The 20,915-nt window shown below is 39.3% G+C and overlaps 1 protein-coding gene across 1 annotated transcript in view; it reads right to left on the reverse strand.

The window, feature by feature from the left end:
• Positions 1-18,682: 18,682 nt before the first annotated feature.
• LOC107184664 (POU domain, class 6, transcription factor 2-like) overlaps positions 18,683-20,915 on the reverse strand; it is a 96,239-nt gene continuing 94,006 nt past the window's right edge. The window contains exon 3 of the mRNA XM_015570466.1: positions 18,683-18,940. Within this exon, the coding sequence (XP_015425952.1) occupies positions 18,683-18,940 (258 nt within the window). The remainder of the gene's footprint in view (positions 18,941-20,915) is intronic.

The raw sequence follows: 20,915 nt of genomic DNA on the forward strand, positions 1-20,915 counted from the left end.
TGGGTCATATGGCAGTTCCATTTTTAATTTTTTGAGTACCATCCATACTCTTTTCCACAGTGGCTGCACCAATCTGCATTCCCACCAGCAGTGCACCCATTATTTTTTAGCAGCCATTTTATGTCCATATTCTATCATATTATTTTGTAAATTATCTTTTTATATGCCTTCCTTTCCCAATAAACTATGAATTCTGGGTTATTCGTGTTAAAACATTGTCACATTGAGAGTGTGTTGAGGTGCTGGATAACTGATATTTCCTGAGCTAGATAGTTAATAAAATGTCTGATGAATAAATGAATGAATGAAAAATTGTACATAATTTATAAAAAATATCTTAAATATGCAATAGGCTACAATGTGATATACAATAGGCTAAAATATTATTGACAATAAATGCAAAAGCTTTTTTAAAAAGAAAAAAAATAGTCCCCCCAAATATTACACACAAAGTCAAGAAATTTTGTAGATGTCCTTGAGAGAGCACAAACTTCATTTCATGGGCAAGTCCTTACATTACTGCCATGGAAATTGATGCCACACAAGAAGATTCCAAACCTCAAGGAAGTACATCATTTCAGGGAAATGACATGGGCTCTAACTACTTTTGATCTTCACATGTCATGGCCACATAAAATGATTGCCACTATAATGATATTTGCTCAAATGTTGAGTTTAATGAAATCATTGGAAGCAAGTGAAAGGAAATCTACCAGCAAATTCAGTTTGTGTTCAAATTTCACAACTGTAGTAAATAGTACTATTTAGATTCATTCAATAAGTGTTTGAATACCTACTATATGCTGGATGAAGATATATATATTCTTATAAAATTGGATCTTTCCTATTATGGAGTTCTCCATCTAGTAACCATGGGTCTTAGTCATTTCAGAGGTGTTCCATTTGTACTCCAGCTTGGAAATGCAACACTTGTCTTCCTAGTTCATGGCCTCTACCAATCATCAATGGTCAGCATTTTAATATGATTTGGAATAGGAATGGGCAAGCAGAACTTAATACTTCTAGTCCAGAAAAGTTTTCCATCTTCTTTCCATTCCCTCCCCACCCCTCCTGAAATCTTTGTAATCAATTTAACTGTGTTTTGTGCTTGGAAAACTCAACAGCTGGTAGGCATCTACTTAATATCTGAAGAACATGTCAAGAATAGTGTCTCTTTGTATGATAATCATAAAATCATACATTTATATCTGCTAAAACTGTTGAATATTTATACACTCTAGGGATATATTTGTATCAATTTATAAATCTTCATAATGAGAAAACTGCACTGATAATTATATACTTTGGTTTTTCTATCTAGAAGAAACACAGAGAAAATTATAGACATCATTTTTGGAAATAATATGTGCTTATTTTAAAAGGTTAATAATCATTTGTTTGTGGCATAATGTAGTAGTCACTAACAGGGGCATCAAGATCAGAAAAAAGTGGGTTCAAATTCCAGCTTCCTTACAAACTTCTTGTATTAATCAGGGCACACTTACTTCTACAAGAAACAACCTTCATTTCTCAGTAGTTAACTACAATAAAGTTTTTTTTTCTTCCCTTTTACCTTGAGGGGCAGTAGGGGCTCTGCTCCACAAAGTCATTCAGGAATCCAGGCTATTTCCTAGGTCTCCTGGAGTCCTCTACTAGATTCGCTGTATCTGGCCAGCAGGGAAGAGGGAACATGCAGGATTGCACGGATATATTTTTAGGAACCAGTCCTAGAAGAGCTTATCTCACGTCATCCATATTCCCTTGAACAGGGTCAGTGACAGAGCCCCACTTAACTGTGAGAGGATAGAAAATATGGTTTGTGTGTCCAGGAGGAAAAGGAAGCATCTCTGCCACACCATTCAATCTTTTACAGCCCAAATTCCATCATATATAGAAAGACATAATTATACACGCTTCAGAGTTGTGATGAATAAATAACATGTTTATAAGCATGAAGAAAATGCCTGGCATACAGTAGATAGTAAAAAAAATGCTACTTATCATCATTGCTGTTTTCTAGAAACTTAACTCCTTCTGATTGAAATTTCGTATGAGGCTATTCCTATTAAACTATGAGGGTTGCTGGAATAATTTTTCAATCAAGCTAACAATATTAATACTCCTTTCTTATCACAATTTCTAGCCAGAATACACTTTCACTTTGAAATTGTAAATCCAATCAGGTTTCTTTACCCTTTGTCATTTTTTCCCTTTAATCCTAATTCAGGGTTTCTCAACCTCAGCACAATCAATACTTGGGGCCCAATAATTCGTTGTTATGAGGACTATCCTGTGTGTTACAGGATGTTTAGCAGCATTCATGGCCTCTACTCTCTAGATCCCAATAGCATCACCATCCCTAGTTGTGGTAACAAAATGCATTTCCAGGCATTACCAAATGTCTGCCGGGTTTGGGGGAATCACTCCCAGTTGAGAGACACTGTTCTAATCCTTTGGCTAGCATCTCCTTACCCCATTAGCACACAGAACTTCATGTGTGCGTGTTAGGGGGTGGGGAAAAGAATTCTAATTTTAAAATTTTAGCAATAATATTCATCAGACACACAAAAAAGGCACAGTAAGTATACTGACCACTACTGACTGGCAATCTTTCTTGATTTACTTGTTTTAAGAATGGCACAAACTACTTGAGTCAGTTCTTATGTGGGACCACAGTGATTTTCCTCCCTTTATGGTTTTACTTGCAAATTCTTCCATTGCTGTGGGAAGTAGAAGTATTGTATTAAGAGGCAAGAGGTTGCCCCAGTTAATCAATTCATCATTTAACTGAGCCCCTAGCATACTAGGTTATTTAATCCAACTGTGCTACATTGAACATTTCATAGAGCTTGTGGGAGCCATTTTAAATCTTCCAAACCAATGGTAGGTAAACACAACTCCTCAGGCCACTGTAGCATTACAGTGGAAGGAACAAGGAAGTGCCAGCCAGAAAGCTCAAGTTCAAACTCAGGCTCTGCTGCTTCCTGGTTGTATTATTATGGGAAAACCTCTGAATCATCTGTGCGTTGGGTAGCTACTGAGCACCCATCAGGAGAATAATGCCCGTTTCTCCGGAGTGCTTGTGAAAGCCCAGTGAGCTAAGTTTTCAGAGTGCTGATATTTGAGTTAATATCTCCCCTTCCCTCACAATGTTCATGATCACAGGGCTGTTTAGGACAAAGATTACAAGGTAAATAGAGGCACTTATTGCTATTATAAAATGCCCACCTGTTTCACTAACACATACATACTTGGAAAATGCGAGACTGAATGACATATTTTGTGTAGATAATATTTGGACCATCAGCGGTGGTTCTACATACATTAGCTTATTGTGAGTAAGACAATCAATGAATCAATGATTACATCAGGCCAAAATCCAGTTAACTGATGCCTGGCTCATGCCTTTCCTTTTATATAAATCAGTGATGGCGAACCTATGACACGCGTGTCAGAGGTGACACACGAACTCGCTTTTTGGGTTGATTTTTCTTTGTTAAATGGCATTTAAATATATAAAATAAATATCAAAAATATAAGTCTTTGTTTTACTATGGTTTCAACTATCAAAAAATTTCTGTATGTGACACGGCACCAGAGTTAAGTTGGGGTTTTTCAAAATGCTGACACGCTGAGCTCAAAAGGTTCGCCATCACTGCTATAAATGTTTCTGGAAGCGTTATTAGGAATTATAGCTCAAATGGACAAGTTCATTGGCTTCCCAGAAAAGTTTGGACCTGAAGAGGGATCATAGTCCTGGCCAGTTTTGCTCAGTGGTTAGAGTGTCAGCCAGGCATCAAAGGGACACAGGTTTAATTCCCAGTCAAGGGCACGTGCCTGGGTTGCAGGTTCGATCTCCGGCCCTGGTCAGGCTCATGTGGGAGGCAACTAATCCATGTGCCTCTTTCACACCTCTCTCTCTTTCACCTCTCTCTCTCTCTCTCTCCCCCCATCCCTCTCTCCCCCTCTCTCCCTTCCACTCTCTTTAAAAAGCAATGGAAAAATACCCTGAGGTGAGGATTAACCAAAAAAAAAGAGGAGAGGGGGCATATAGCCTGGCAACTTGGACAGCTGAGGTAGGGTGAGGAGGGGAGAGGGAATGAGCATCCCTGAAGAGGGCAGAGGAAAATTGAGGGCTCAGAAATAAACTTGGCCTTGTCCACAGTTTTGCCTATGGATGACCCTTCAGACAAGGGTTTTCCAGCTTTTAAAAACAGTGTGCTGAAGTAGGGCTAGGGAATCCACAAGCAAATGTGGCCCTGTTATTTCTCTCTCTAGAGCCCTTTATACATTCACAGGTAAATGTCAAGAGGGCTGCTGTCTTCCTTCCCACCAGGGCTATCAAGCCACTGGACGCAGCATATATCCAAGGCTCTCGTTACTAAACAGGAACCAAGTGCTGAAATGGATCTCCTCATCCTATTCCTCCACCACCACTTAGTACTTTGTGGTCTGTGGAGAGAGATATCTGATCACCAGGGATGTTCCTGTGGTTAGGAAAAGACGGGGGCCAGGATGCTTCCTAGCGCCTGAGCCTGGTCCCCAGGGTCTGTTTACCCCACTAACACTTTCTGCAGAGCCCAAAAGACATTCCTGGAACGGCAATTGCAAACTAACCGAAGTGCCCAGGAGCAAGGGTCCCAGGTTTAGCAGCTATTAATTAGGCTAATGATTCCCAGGACTACAATTACAAACCCAAAGAGCCACTTAGCATCTCTTCTTGAGTCTCCTGCTCCTGTAATGCTGATGTCCCTAAAAGATTCATTTGCAACCACTTACTGATTACATTTACTCCAGTATATTGTTTCGGATGGACAGGACGGAAAGCCAATACGGAATATTGACCTCAGCAGCATCCCGTGATTACGCAGGCTGCCCCAGCTATCATTAACCACCCCATTTTATTTTCTGAGTGACAAAAACACTGCTGGTGACAGATCCGTGACCTTTCCCCTAGAAATGTTATGAACTGAACGAGCTGCAGAAATGACAGGAGGGATGGATGTCACATGGGTTTGTTTTAATGCTACGTCAGCATCCACAGCTCCAGTCTTGGGTCCTGATGTTGGAGGGCATTTTGGTAGGGGGCTATTTGCTTTCCATTTGAAGGAAACAAGTGAAAATCAAGCTAAATGAACAAAAGACCCTTCTCTGTCTACAAAAATAGACACTTCTAGCCAGCTCTCAGGAGCAAGTTTTATATTTTTCAATATTTTTATTTTAAATCAGAACAAAAAAAGATCTCAATTTAAATAATCAAATATTTAAAAAAAACAGTTTCAAAGAACATTTTGAGCATACAAATGAAAAGGCAATTAAATAAACAAAGCAGAATTCTCTTAAAATCTGCTTGCATGTTTTTTTTGGTCAAATGCACAAATCCAAATTTTATGGGTCAAATAATGACTCCTGACACACAAGAACGGCGGCATGTAGGAAAAGAAGGTGGAGCCGTGTCCCTTGGTAAAGCAGGAGTGAATCCACCTGCTCCCTGGGCCTCCCCCTGTCTCCTCTCCCGCTGCGCCCCCCCTCGCCCCCCACGAACTTCACCAAGAGTTTCCCTCTGGCCTGTTCTTACAAGAGCTGTAGTTCTTAAAAGGCTCCAATGTCAGGAGGTGCCCTGGGCCCATTAAATCAGAACTCTGATGTGGGCTAGGAATTGATATTCTCTACAAAGCTCCCAGTGATTCTAGTGGGCAGCCTGGCTTGATAGTCAGCAATGTAGTTACAGGGATAAAATGTTATCATTCTGGCTGAAATAAATATGATACAATTTTAATCTACTGAAATAACTAGCTGTCTTCTTAACAGAGAAAATAGTAAGCAAAGTAAAAGTAAGAAAGTTTACAGACAAAAAATACTCAAAATAATTTAATATAAAAGAAAGCAATCCAAACTGGCAATCCTAAAAGGAAGATTCTTTTTTACATTTTTGTGGATTTGTTTGTTTAAATATAATAAAAGTAAGTATGACTTTAGCCACAGACCTTAATGTTTATAATTTTTAAGTAGTGCTACTTACTTTCAGCTGTGGTTCATGGAGGAAGGAATGAAAGGAAAGAAAAGAAAAGAGACAGAAAATGGATTTCAAAATTCTAAGGCAAATAATTTCATGGCTTATGCTTTAGCACAGGGTCAAAGCACTTAAATTATAAAGTTTAAGGTGCAGTAATTCAGAAATAATATACTTCCAAAAAGTCCTGGCCACCTGTAAATGTCAAGGGGAAAAGAATAACATGGAATTAAATCCACTATGCATTCTTTCTTTAAAAATCCACACCAGCTAATTAATACTAAATATGGTGAGCATTTCTTACCAAACAGAAAAGAAAGAGGCTTCACTTTTCTTTACTAGAACATACTTCTCTAACCACAGAAACAATTGTGATGGTTTTTTAAAACATAAGGGAGAAAATGGACAACTTCTGAATGATCCATTTCTAGGAAGATATAAATTTACCATTTGCTAACATGGTCTAGGTTTTGGTGAGGTGTTAATCATACTTTTGAGGAAAAATATACAACAAAGGGTAAAAAAGCTTTTTACTCAGTCCACTTGCCTCTTTCGTGTACATTTCACAGGTTCATTGTTGGACATTACCTAAACAATGCAGAACTAAAGGGAAGCTGCAGTGCGCTTTTAAATGTGTGGTTAGATTGTATTTGTGAGCGTTTGATGTTCTTCTTTAATAACCTCAAGTAAAAGGCTGAATGCATTCAACAACAGTAGCTGAAAAAAGTGCAATGAGTCATATTACAGGAAAATGGAGAAAAGGATACAGGACTCTCCACTGAACACAATCCTATATAGCAGGCAATCTGTGATAACACCCTTTTCATTTCAGTTCAGTCCCATAAAATTACCACTAACATTACAACTCATGCAGAACACAGATAAATGTAAAAATGTCACAGAATTCTTCCAGATGGGACTTTTAGTTCCACTAGATCACCATCTACTTTTTTACTTGTCTAATATATCATTACCACCTTCCATAAGTTAATTTTCTTTCCACTGACCATGTAAATCACAAATCAATTTTCATTTAAAATGCCTGACTACAGATTGCTTCTGAAAGCTCAGAGCACATGCTTCAGTGAACTTTTCCAACACCCTTAATGTACATTAGACAAATGTTGTGCTTTAAAAATTTTTTCTTTTAAAGGAATTAATTTTACATTAAAATCTAGCCTGAGACCTGAAGCAGCCCATTCTCCCCCTGAAATGCAGACGCATTTTCAAGGCATGGAATCACTCACATGTGTTCAAACATTTGTCATGTTAAAACAAATATGGCAACATTGTACACCAGCATAAAGCGCAGCAATGAACCCACACATTTATCACACACACAGGCATAGAGCCATATAGGGTAGTTTTAAAAATAAAATTATAGATCGAATTTTAGATAAAGTCTCTTTTATACCTGATAATTCTGTGAAGATGGTGGGTGAAAATTTTGCTACGTGGAAACACACTTTGAAATCTGGGTTTCTCTTTAGTGAGGAAAAAGGAGTTCAACCTCAGTACGCTAAGATTTTCTAGGAAAAGGTCATCTTATGCTTTTGTTACGAGAATGTAAAAGATCCCGATTAAAACAATAACTTGTGAGAGAGCTGGGCAGTTATGGACCCCCCCAAATCATTACGAAACAGTAGCAGTGATTGTTTTTTTTCTTTTGGGTTTACATTTCATAATATTATCAACCTTGTGACCAATAAATTATATTTTCAAGTTGCTGGTCAGGATAAGATAAGGGTCTATGGTTCCAAGATGTGTGTGTTGGGGAGAGTCTATGGGGTCTCAGTGTACCCTCAGTAGTACTCTGCCCTAATCATGCCTTTTTGTTCCCCTAAAGGGGTAGTTTAGCTGAAGATATAACTGAGTATAAACCTGGGCAGAAAAGCTGGATAGGTTAACAATTTCAATAGCTACCTTCGTGTCTTTTTTTTTAAGTGAAGAAATGCAATAGCATTAGTGTTTTGAACTGCGAATAGTCTCAAAGCAAGGCTTTGTGGTTAAAAGAGAACACTACCGAGGAGACACAACTTTCTGACTAGAATTTGGCTAAAAAATTAATCCTATTTTATGACTCACCCATTCATCTCCTGAAAGAAGCATGTAAGATGGTTTTATGAGCACAGATGACTTTATGATTTTCGAGGGGGCTTTTGTACACCAGCTCTTTTCTTTGAGGCGACCAGCCTACTACCTCCTGCATCCTGTTCTCTGTCAGGGTATAGTGTAGATGGTATCAATTATGAAAATGCAAAAAAAACTTGCTGGTGAAGCATAGCTCTGCTAAGTGCAGTTCACATGTGACTTCAACAATACCATCTATTGCATATGAAAATGCACAAGGAAGGTCTAATAAGGTATTAGGCACATGGGATTGGAAAGAAATGATATATGTTTCACAATATAACTTGAAGCTTAAACGATAAAAATTCAGGCTAGAATAAAACGAAAACTAGAGGACAGCACTTACTAGAAAAGTAAGTATCTTATTTCAATTTATTAGAGAGTGGTCCCCACCAGACCGAAGCATGAACATAGTAGATACTTTTATAGCATTCGAAGCAGGAAGTCAAGCAATACCAAGCATGGACGAAATTCGTATGATTTGGGAAAGAACTCAAAAGAAGGGAGAATTTCAAGACTGGAAAAAGTGCTGCAAAGGAGCTCCGGCTGGTGTGGCTCAATTGGTTGTGCACTGTCCTGTGCACCAAAAGGTTGCTGGTTTGATTCCAAGTTAGGGCACATACCCAGGTTGTGGATTCGGTTCCAGGTTGGTGTATGGGAGGGAGGCAACCGTCCCATGTTACTCTCTCAGTCTCCCCTCTCCTTTTCCCTCTCTCTCTCTACAAATCAATAAAAATATATTTTTAAAATGCTGCCAAGGAAAACTATTGTTTAGGTCCTGAGTCTCTTCAAACATTACTTCTGTTTAATTTCAATAGTTAGCCTGCCACTGAGCAGGCCACTATTTGAAAAATTTCTTCAAGGAACTTTTTTATTTTATTTATAGGTGGGTTTTTTTTTTTTTGTCCAGTGAAATTTTTAATTGTAATGGAAGTCAATAGGAAAAGCATTTGCATGGCAGGGATTTTTTCATGGCATATACTGGTAGCATCTGCATATATAACACATTTATATATACCTGAAAATTTAAATCCAACTGCAATTATACAAATATAATAATAATATTTACTATCTGAAGGGCATACAGCAGAAATAAGTCAACTTCTGAGGTGTACATTCTCCTTAATATTATTTTAAAATTTGGAATCAGACATAAATATGATTAAGCATTATCAGGAGAAGTCAGTGGGTAATTATTCTCTCAAAAATGTTCTTTCAACCACAATGAGATACCACTTCACACCTGTTAAGATGGGGATGATAAAAACATAAGCAACAAAAAACAGAGATAAGTACTGGCAAGAAAATGGAAAACTGGAACCCCGTGCATTGTTGGTGGGCATGTAAATGGTACAACCACAATGAAAAACTCATGACGATTCTTCAAAGCAATTAAGTATAAAATTACCACATGACCCAGCAATTCCACTTCTGGGTATATACCCCAAAGAATTGAAAGTAAGGACAAAGGTTATTTCTACACCCATACTTATGGCAGCATTATTCACAGTAGCCAAAAGGCAAAAGCAATCTGAGTATCTATCAACAGATAAATGGATAAACAAAATGTGGCATATACATAAATAAAATATTATTCAGTCGTAAAAGGAAGGAAATTCTGACATGGTACAATATGAATGAATCTTGAAGATATTATGTTAAGTGAAATAAGCCAGTCAAGAAAGGACAAATATTGTACAATTCCTCATATATGAGGTTCCCAGAGTAGTCAAATTTATAGAGACAGAAAGTAGAATGCTGGTTGCCAGGGGCTGGGGGTTGGGGTAATGAGGAGTGATTTTTTCTTGGTTAATCCTCACTTGAGGATATTTTTTCCCATTAATTTTTAGAGAAAGAGGAAGGAAGGGAGGGAGGGGGAAAAAAGAGATATCAAGAGAGAGGAGAAATATCGATATGAGAGAGACACATTAATTGGTTGCCTCCCACACGTGCCCCAACTGGGGCTGGGGATAGAACCTGTAGCCCAGGTATATGCCCTTGACTGGGAATTGAACCTGTGACCCTTTGCTGTGCAGGGCGATGCTCTGACCACTGAGCAACACTGGCCAGGGCAGGACTAGCCACATTTCTGGTGCCCAATAGCCAAATGTGGCTCCTGGCTACCACACTGGCCTTTGAAGGTCTCCATAATAAAAGTAGCTCTCATTGTGCACTTACTAAGTGTCAGCCTCTACACTAGCATGTTCCATACAGCTCACATTGTCCTCAAAACAACTCTATAAAATAACGGAGGAAAAGTAAAATAAAAAAAGAGATGCCAATAAACTTTTTGCAGAATTTAAATACTTGTTAATAATATTAAAACAATATATGTGAGCAAAACAGACCTCAGAAATCAAGAGTGCCTTGCCCAGGCTACACAGCTAGCAAGCTCTAGGGCTGGAATTAAACCAGGTCAGTGGGACTCATGACCCACACTATTAACCACCATGCCCAAAGGTCACCTATGGACAGAGACTTTCTCCTTAATTAATCGTCTCCTGACCTCTTAGCTTCTATATTAACTGGAGACCTCACATCTTAGTCTTGTCAGACATTTGGATTTTTAGTTGGGAAAACACCCAATCTGGGCCTAGAGCTGGTGATTTGCACACCCCTCTCTTTTGCCCCTCTCCTGTCCAGGGGCTGGACAATGGGATCTGATTCAGAATCCCTTCCAAACAAGGTAAAATGCAGGAAAGCAGCCACTTGCAAAAGAAAGGGAAAGACTGATCTGATTAAGCTCAGCGCACTGCAGCCATCTTTGATCCTTTTGTCTATGTCTATTGCTCAACTGCTTGACAAACTTCTATTTCTAGCCTCTCCATAAAAGCCTACCTAATTGGGGAAGTAGCACGCCTTTATGGCTTTATAATAAACTGGAGGTGAGTACCAGGATGGAATCAAAGGGAATAAAGCTCCAGTGGCTGCTGCCGCCGGGCTTGCCTTGTGAGCATGGCTTAGACAATATTTCATCTGTGCTGACACCTTTCATTCTCAATTATGTGGCTGCTGTCAAAACAAATCAATCAAATTATAGCACTGTGTCTTCATGTTACAATTCCATTGTAAGTTAGGGACATTAGCTTTGAAATATATGGAAGTATAAATTTTATCTCTATTATTTATTTAATGCAACTTTCTCCCATGTGAGTTATTTTCCAAACACGGCAAACTCAAATTATCTTATGTCAAATATTGAATATATATGTGTTCTGCTAAGAATTTCTAAAATAATGGCACCCGGGGGAACCGAGATGCCTAAGAGTGTATTAATGCACCTGCACCTGTGTGCTAATCTTAATCCGGTGACAAATGGCAAACATAAAAAGTTCTTTTTCTCTGTTTATTTATTTTTGTTTATTTAAACTTGGTGAGCACCGTTGATGAACATAATTTGGGAGATGAAGATGGCACTACACCAAAGAAAAAGGTTAATGTGGAAACTAAAGGTTTTCAGAGGTTACTTTTGCTTACAATAAGACATAATTTTCCAAGATAAACCGTTTCCAAAAGTTAAAACTATATTATCTAAACTGCAATTTTCTCAAGCACAGGATCCTCTTCTTCAGCACCACGCATCACAATGCCCTGTGTAGCTGCAGTTGGCATCAACCAAAGTGTTTCAGAAAGAAGGAAGACAAAAAAAACCTCGAACATTTTCATTTGGAAATTTTAAGGCTGCAACTGCATTTTTAAATAATAGATTTAAACAATTGGGTTACTTTTCAGCAAAAGAGCAAACACTGTTGAAGCTTTTATGTACAGCTCTTAAAATAGCTTCTTTATACATGGAAACTTGGCATGTCTTTAGAAGATAAAAACCAAACTGACAGTTCTTATTCTTTGGCTTCTTCTACTTGCACGCTGGCTATATAAGGGTCAGCAACGATCAAAAATTCCATCGCGAATGTGCAGATTATGTCCAACGAAAGAGAAGTAGACCCAGCCCAACAGGAGCCCCCGCCCAACCCGGTGCAGAATAGACATACATGTTGGGAGTCTTTCTCCGTATCCACTGGGCCTGCATCTTCCTCTACCAGTGGTTTGAACTGTTGTGTTCCTTCCCTACCCAGTTCTCCCCCGAAGTCTCTCCCCACCCTGGCTATGGTCATATATGTTGATGGTTTCAGGATCTCCAGCACCAAAACCCATCCTGAATTCTAGGTCCATGTATTTCCATTGAAATTTTCTACAGGAATCTTGAACTAATTTTGTCAAAATGAATTAGAAACCTCCATGTCTTTCCTCTTACCATTCTAAGTTTAACCCATCACCAACTCCTACCAAACCCACCTTGTTTATGCCTCCTAACTGAGTCCTCTGCCTTTCATCGGTGACACCAGCATCCTTTCTCTCCTGGATGGCCGCAAAATCCCCCTTCCGAACTAGGAAGGAGTGCCTGCCACAGCACCTGGCAAATAGCAGGTCCTTAGTAAGTATTTGCGCACAGTTCACGGGGAGAAAGGAGGCTTAGCTTTTCCCTGGAGAGGGCTGAGGAATAGAAGCTGTGATCTCTCACTGGGAATCTGGCCTGCAATAAGTGCATACACAAGAGAAGGCAGGACTGTGGGAAGCATATGGAGTTACCTCAAAAGATTACAAATGGACCTGCCTTATGACCCATTACTCCTCTACTGGGAATTGATCTGAAGAAACCCGAAACACTAATTGGAAAAACTATATGCACCCTCATGTTCATTGCCGCATTATTTATGATAGCCAAGAGCTGGAAACAGCCCAAGTGTCCATCAGTAGATGAGTGGATTTAAAAAACACACAACTGGAATACTATGTGGCTGTAAAAAGGAAGACAATCTTATCCTTTGTGACACAGATGGACCTGGAGAACATATGCTAAGTGAAATAAGCCAATCAGAGAAAGACAAGCACCATACGATTCACTCATATGTGGAATTTAATGATCAAACTGAACTACCAAGCAAAATAGAGACAGACTCATAGATAGAGAGCAGTCAGATTGATCTGGAGGAGTGGGGAAGGAGCGGAGGAATTGAGCCAAAAGAGAGAGAGAGAGAGAGAGAGAGACCTCATGACATGGACAACAGTGTGGTGATTGCAGGGGTGGGCGGGATGGGAGGCAGTGGGAGAGGACATTGAGGGGATAAAAGGTGATGGGGAAAATTAAATTAAAAATAAACATGTATAGAACACTTTTAAAAAGAGAGAGAAGGCAGGCCTTTCTTGGGGAGCATTATTTCTCCATTCTCTAAACATGGGGCAGAGGGGAAGTGGGGGCCATCTCTAATTTCCCTAATTTTAGAACCTCCCCACTTCCTGCCCATATAGAAGTACAATGTAATTGGTTTCCAGAGAAAATCTGAAAAAATAATCCCAATTCCCTCTCATCCGTGACAATGGAGCGGGACTGAGACACATGTCCAGCTTCCCCTTCTAGGCATCGGGCCTCTCCAGGGCTGCCATCTTGAAAGGAACTCATCTTGGAATCCAATCCTGGTAGCACTTCCGAGGACAGACACGTTGCTGAATGTCATCAAGAGCCCTGATGGACTTACAGTCTTATTATGTGCAAACTGGGGATCACACGACTCCCCTGCCTTTTGCTTTGAAAATACCTGCTTTGGCTTTGCGTTGACATTTATGTGGCAGCTGGAAACCATTATCCTCTGACAATGCTTTATTCCACTGACAGTATCTTTTCCTACACAGTATAGTAGTCATCCTCCTCACTCATGTGCTTCTGGTTTAATCTATGCCCAGTGCCTCGGCAACGCCTGCTTCAAGGATAATGTACTGGGGAACAGGCTCTCCTGGTACTTTAAATAAGAAGTCTGAAGCTTCAGAGATACAGAGGTTTAAAAAACTGCCCAAGTATGACACATGGCAACAGCTTTTCATACCTTCTTTATGGTGGATTTGGCATTACTGGTTGGCATGTCATGTGGGGCTCCTCTGAATAACAGCGCAAATATAAATTTATGTACGAAGTATTTTTAATATTGGACTCTGTGCGCCAGCCACGAACCAGAGGTTGAGAAATCATTGCACAGGTAAAAGCCAGAGTCCGTTCTCCTCATTCCTGTGGCAGGCACTGCCTTGTCCTTTATCCTTTCTGTGACTGATATCAGACCTCTGTCCGCATGGTCACAGTGCCCCTGGGAATGCGATGTTCTGAGTGTGGGCATCAGGAGACTAGCACAAAAGTCCATCAAAGGAACAGCATTGCACATGGTCGCCTACTTTTCCTCTTCAAGAACGATACCAGAATGATCCGTCCACATTCCCACCCCCCATCCATGTCCCGCCAACAATTTCTCCTGTGGTCAATAAAGTCAAGGCATTTAAAGGCAATTGTATTAATATTAAATGTTGCTCATACATAATGAATGTACAGAGATGCTTTGTGGTTGTATTGTTTTTAATTTGAGAATTAATCCACTTGGAGTTGAGAGATGCTTTCTTACAAAGGTGGTTAGAAGGTCAAGACAAGAGGCCCATAGACAACGTTGTCAATGCGAGTAATGGCATTTTGGATATGATCTTTCACCTGACTGCATACAGAGTATTTTGATTTTGAAATAATACTTATTAGTGTAGAATCTTTAAGAAGGAAAGCAATCACCCATAACATCTCACTGTCTAGAATCCACAAGTAACCCTTTGTTGTATATACTATTTCTCTTTTCCTATTTCTGCTGCGTGTGGGGGAGGGGCTTCTGTTAAACAACTGGGATCAAACTGTGTGCATCTGAAATCTTTATTTTAGTGTTAGCATCTGCTTCTGAGAAACAGAGCCATGAACATTTTCTTTAATGGGACGACTTGGGTTTCTCATTTCCATGGGGATTTTCCTAGCTTTCATTTTACAGAAATACTGGGGTTGGGGTACAAGGAAGATGATAGGTTTGATTCTTTCTGGGTAAAGAGTGCTTCAGGCAGAGGGCACAGCCTGAGCAGAGGTTCCTGGGGAGGAGTATATTCCAAGAGCACCAGGGAAGCCAGAAGCCCTCACATCAAGGCTGACTGAATTGCAAGAGGAAGATGTGGAAGTGAGAAAGCAACATAAATTAGCTGAAGATATAAGTCTTGGAAAAACCTTTGGCACACGGAGCTGACTGAAAGCAAAAGGATCGGAAGCATTCGTGGATTCTGAGAGAACTAGATTCCCAGAGAAGCTACAAATCTTTAACTGTTGAAAACCTCAAGCAACTATTGGCCCCCAAGCTTCCATAAGCCTCCAAAGAAAGGTATATTCCTCAACTTTTTCTTCAGATGTGGCCAAGGAAGATAATGAGCAGGGAAGGCTCTCCCCGCAGTGCAGCCCAGGGTCTTCCCCAGAGATGCTTGGTTGAGGATCCTCTCCCTGTCCCCAGGGGAGAGGGCCTTCGGGATGTCTGCCTACTGGGACATAGGAATGGCTATGGATAAACTAACTGTGGCATATTCTTATGATAGAACACTACTTGGAAAGGAAAGAAACTGCAGATCTACACAACATGAGTGAATCTCAAAGACATTATGCCCAGCAAGAAAAGCCAGACATGAAAGAATACATACTGCACGGATCCATTTATATGAAGTTCTAGAACAGACAAAACTAATGCATAGTAACAGGAAGCAGATCAGAGCTGCCTTATTAGAGGGAGGTGTTGACTGCAAAGAGACAAAAGGGAACTTTTTGGAGAAAGTGAAATGTGTTATGTATTGACTGCGGTGGATGGAGGTTGCAAGGGTGTATATAATTATTAAAACTCATAGAGCTGAGCACTTAAGATTCATGAAGTTTATTGTATGTAAATAATACCTCAATTAAAACAACAAAGCAAACAAAGAGGAAATCTTATGTAACTTGCACATGAAATCCCTAATCCCAAAATTAGTCCCACATACTCTACTTGGCACAGCCTTTAATTTGGAGACTCACAGAAATCCAGGGCAAGTTCATGCCAGTGCTAAGGGTAGGAGAAACCATCCTTGGCCTTGAGTTTCAACTTGCTTTGAATCTAATTGCTTTTCCAAATTCTAAGGTAAGCAGCACTCTCTAATGTACTTTTTAGTAATTAATTTAAATGTTATGCTGGAGTTAACTGGAAAGTTCATAGTTTGATATAAGTTTCCTAGGTAGTACATTTATATTCTCCATTTATGTTGCCCTTAGTGATTAGTGGGTTATCCCACATGGCCTGTGTGATGAGAACAAGTCACTACTCTAAATCATCTATCCTAAGTGTAGACCCACCTTTGCTGTCCCACTAAACCCCTTTGCTACTTGTGGTCATTTGTATTGAGTCTGTATTTATCTATATTTTCTTTTCTAATAAAAAAATCCAATACATTTGCAAGTTGAAGCTCTAATCCCCAAATCTCATTCCAGGATCACTGAGGCAGGGATACAGGGCCATCCCTAAAATTCTGCAAGATTTCCAACTCCCTACTCCCATCTGTTCCCAAAGATCCCATCATTGATGAGACAGGAGTGCATCTCGTTCTTGAAGGGAGGATCAGAGGAGAAGGGAAGACAGTCACAGGCCATGCAGGTGGCTTTTCTTTATCAGTAATGAAAAGCTATTGCTGGATAAAATCTTGGAGCAATAGTTTCGGTAGTGCTTCAATTATGCAAGAGAACACCCCTCAGTTTTGGGGATATGAATGTACTAACAGAAGGAAGAATATTCCCAAATAAATAATTCCTTTCAATCATTACCCCCATTTAGAGGCCTGGGGTGGTTAGGAACAACAAGAAAATTAATGAGGGCACTTTTCACAGTCACATGGCTCACCATCACCCTGAGATGCTTAAAATCCAGAGATAGTTGGATTCATTTGTCAAATGAATTTTGAAAAAGCTCCCAGACCAGCTTGACCATCAACTCCAAAGTGCTTCCCAAGATTAGGCCACAGGGAACTTATGTGAGCAGCACCAAGGGATACAAAGAGCTAGTGCTCTTACTGCACTTCGTTAGGACCTTGGGATCATTTTCTGAAACCAAAGATGCCAAAAAGAACCAAATTCCAAACTATAAGCTAATACTAAATTTGATATTGAGAGAGAGAGAGGAAAGGAACATCTTGATGGAAGTTCATACTGGACCAGTTGCTAATTCTGAACTCTTATCATAACAAAGTAATAAAGCCTTAAGAATAACAACCTGTAGTACAGATATAACAAGCCTGGTTTTTTTTGGACTCTGACTTTGGTGTCCATTTTAACTAAGCAGGATTAATCCATGTCCTACAAGCTCCACAAGCTTATGTTTATTTATAATATCCAATATTCCCATAAGCACCAATGTTCCAAATGGAAGGTTGCATTTAGATAATGGCTATTTCTTCATTAAGATTTCATCATCCACCTACATTAAAAAGCTTCTCCCTACACTTTGCTGCTTTTGCTTTCACCTTGTTTATTCCTGCCTTATTTGCTTAATCTTGAGATCCTAGCTTCTCAGGCACTCTCAAATTTGAAACAAGCAAAGTTTGTGCATTAATGTGTCCTGCGCATGCATGATTTATGAACAGCAGCTTTCTTGGCACAATTGAATGGTATAAGAAAGACTTTGTTTTAAACGTTAAAGTAAAAGTCAAGAAGTGGCAGCAGTGGTTGGGATATGAGAACATAATAGTGTGTAAAGAAATTTGGGTCAAGAGTTAACCAGTTTTTACTTGGTCTATTTCTTAATCTGTGGACTGATGCTCTGACCAATTTAATAGGTTCTAAGGAGCCCTAACGTTTGATCAACCAAAAAAATACAGTACTTTATATCGTTGTTCTGAAAACTTACCCAACCAAACTCTCACTCTGCAGAAAAAAATTTAGTCGTTAACATTTATACCAATAGAGAAAACAAATATATTTGACTAGTCCAAAATAAATGTTTTCTCTTTGTTAAGCACCCTAATCAAGTTTTTCCTCTTTAGAACTCATTTTTAAGTCAGCTTATCAGTTAGTGCTACCAAGTCTTTTAAAGAAAAGTCAAAATCTTCATACTAACAAGAAAAATACCCTTTCTGAGTAAAGTTAGAATCCAACTTTTGCTATATGCTCATGCAACAGAAAGACTCAATATTCCAGTCTACTTTTCTTATTATAAACTATGATCTCAAATAATATAATTTTGTTCAATAATTATAACTAAAATATACTTAGTAAGCAAAATAATAATTAAACTAATTATTCCAAACGATACCTTGTTGAGATGTTCCAACCACCTCCTACACAAAGCAGTCATGTCTAACCTTTCTTTGAAGATGACCAAATTGAAGAACGCATGAGATCATAATTCAAGTCTTCAAATAACAACATAATAATTTTACATGTAAATTTTTTATGTCATGCAATGATAGCTCATAAATGCTTCCGAAGGACCTGAAATTAATCGTAGGAAATGAGAACTGATAAAGCCCAGGGCTTGAGCAAGCTAAGGAATCACAAGACAACTTCATACTTTGCTCCCTACAAAAGCCTCCTATACCCTGTATGGTAGAAGCAGCTCCGAACCACATTCAAGATTCAGAGTTCTTGCCCACTGCAAAGAACACTGGCCCGTGGATGGAGCCCTATGTGGCACACAGACACAATGGGTTACCTTGTAGATTTTGCAATGGCAGGGTCATAATGCCTCCAGCTGCAGCTGCTGCTACCAGCCCTTGGATGTTGGTGAGATTCGCAGTAGGCAGTGTGAGGACGAGTCCCTGTTGCCCTCCTAGCTGTCCGGCCATGTTGAAGGGGATGAGGATAGGCTGGTTCAGGGCGGGCGTGCCTCCTGGCATCACACCAGCGACAGCAGACGCTAACTGCTGTGCCGTCAGAAGTGGCTGCAAGGAAACACAATCCTAGCTCACTTTCCAGTGGAACCAAGGCACGGGCTTTAGACCAATTTTTTTCTCCTACTTATGTGAGGTCAAAAAGTTCCTGAACAAGTAGTGAAGAAACGTTATCTGGTCCAGAAAAAAAAAAGATTGACAGGAAAAAAAAGAAAATCACATTTATTGGTATTTTTGGAAAATTCCATTTGGTTCTATCATCTTCTAAAGAGTTCAAACACCTTTAAAAGCAATACCTTACACTTATATATTATTCTTCCAATGAAGTTTCATTTGATCCTACCCTTATATATTTGAAGCTCTGTTAATTTATTCTATGTTGTTCCAGAAAGAATTCATTGAGGTCCATGGATTTTTGTTGTTGTTCAAAAATAGCAACAAAATACTCTTCTCATCTATTAAATTAGCGAAAGTTAATGTAAAAGACTTACTCTGTGCTGGTAAGTCTGCAGTAACACCATTATGTAGATTTAGGACATGTACCCTGTCATAAGCCTTTTGCAAAGCAGTTTGGAGATACATATCAAGAGCTACAAAAATATTCACCCCCTTTTGACTCAGAATATACTCCTAGGATATAGGCTGAAGATATAATTCAAACAGAAAAAAGAAATGCATGAAAGTATGCATTACATTTTAAAATACATAAACGCTGAAAATAGTTTGTTACAGTGCTAAGCTTGATAAGATAGCACCTAGATTTTAAATGAATCATTATGACACCTTATTAAAAATAGAGAAAGTTTATAAGAATACATGAAATAAAATGGAAAATTATTAAGCAACTGATAATGAAACCATTGTTAAAATGAAAAATTTGACAAGATCTAAAAAGAAATATAGAAAAACAAAAATGTTTAATGTGGATAAATTTTAAAATGTTTTAAATATTTCCTTTGTTATCACTCTAGCATGCATTGCCCACTTAAAACAACATTAAAAATACATGTTTATGTCCACTATTTAGCCAATAGCCATGTGCGACATGGAGAGGCAGCCTCATAGGGATGTACTTTGGGCACTAGACACACTTGAGCTGGGTGAGGGCTCTCCCCCAGAATGATGTAGGCAGGATTCCTGCCCTGGCTGGGCCAGGTGACTCGAGGGGTCATTGATCTTACAGTCTGTGGTCCAGGGCTTTCATTGAACCCCTTTGGAAACTTGGGGAGACACAATCTCATGCCCTTTTTTTTTCCCCTCTAGACCAGGGGTGGGCAAACTTTTTGACTCGAGGGCCACAATGGGTTCTTAAACTGGACTGGAGGGCCGGAACAAAAGCATGGATGGAGTGTTTGTGTGAACTAATATAAATTCAAAGTAAACATCATTACATAAAAGCAATGCAAAACTCCTATTGAGGGGTTTCAACTTTTTTTTAATGCAGCTTTATTCTATAAAGTAAAGGGTAATTCAATATGGGCATAGTACAAAGCCCAATATCTAATAGCCAGGCACTATTCTAGGCTGATGTATGTGTATGAACTCTGTTGCCCTACCACTGAGATACACAGAGGTTAGTAACTTGCCCCAAATCCCACATCTAGTGGGGGTGGGGAGCTCAAAGCTAGAAGGCTGCTCCAGAGCCCACATTGCACCCCTTTCTCATCACTTCTTCTCAGTTCATGGAGGAGATCTAGAAAAGTGGGACTAGCCCACTCTCTGCCATTTCCTATAGTCTTCGCTCACGGCTGCGTCTGAGGAGCCCTCTGAGGAAGCCCTGGGACTCTGTGGGCCAAGCTCCTAATATATTCGCTAGACTTATTACATTCACAGAGATTAACTGTGTCTTAAAAAAAAAAGAGAAAAGGTAAAACACAAAAATAAACATTTTTTTTTTTTTTAGAAATAAATACTAAGTTACAAGCTGGTTCTCAAATTGCTAATGTTATATCATTGATTATCGTAATTCAAGATAAGACGGGAGGCAGACTCGTGGCTCTCCGACTGTATACAGGATACAGATTTG

The sequence above is a fragment of the Myotis davidii genome, unplaced genomic scaffold (genome assembly GCF_000327345.1).
Source record: "Myotis davidii unplaced genomic scaffold, ASM32734v1 scaffold2027, whole genome shotgun sequence".
Classification (NCBI taxonomy): Eukaryota; Metazoa; Chordata; class Mammalia; order Chiroptera; family Vespertilionidae; genus Myotis; species Myotis davidii.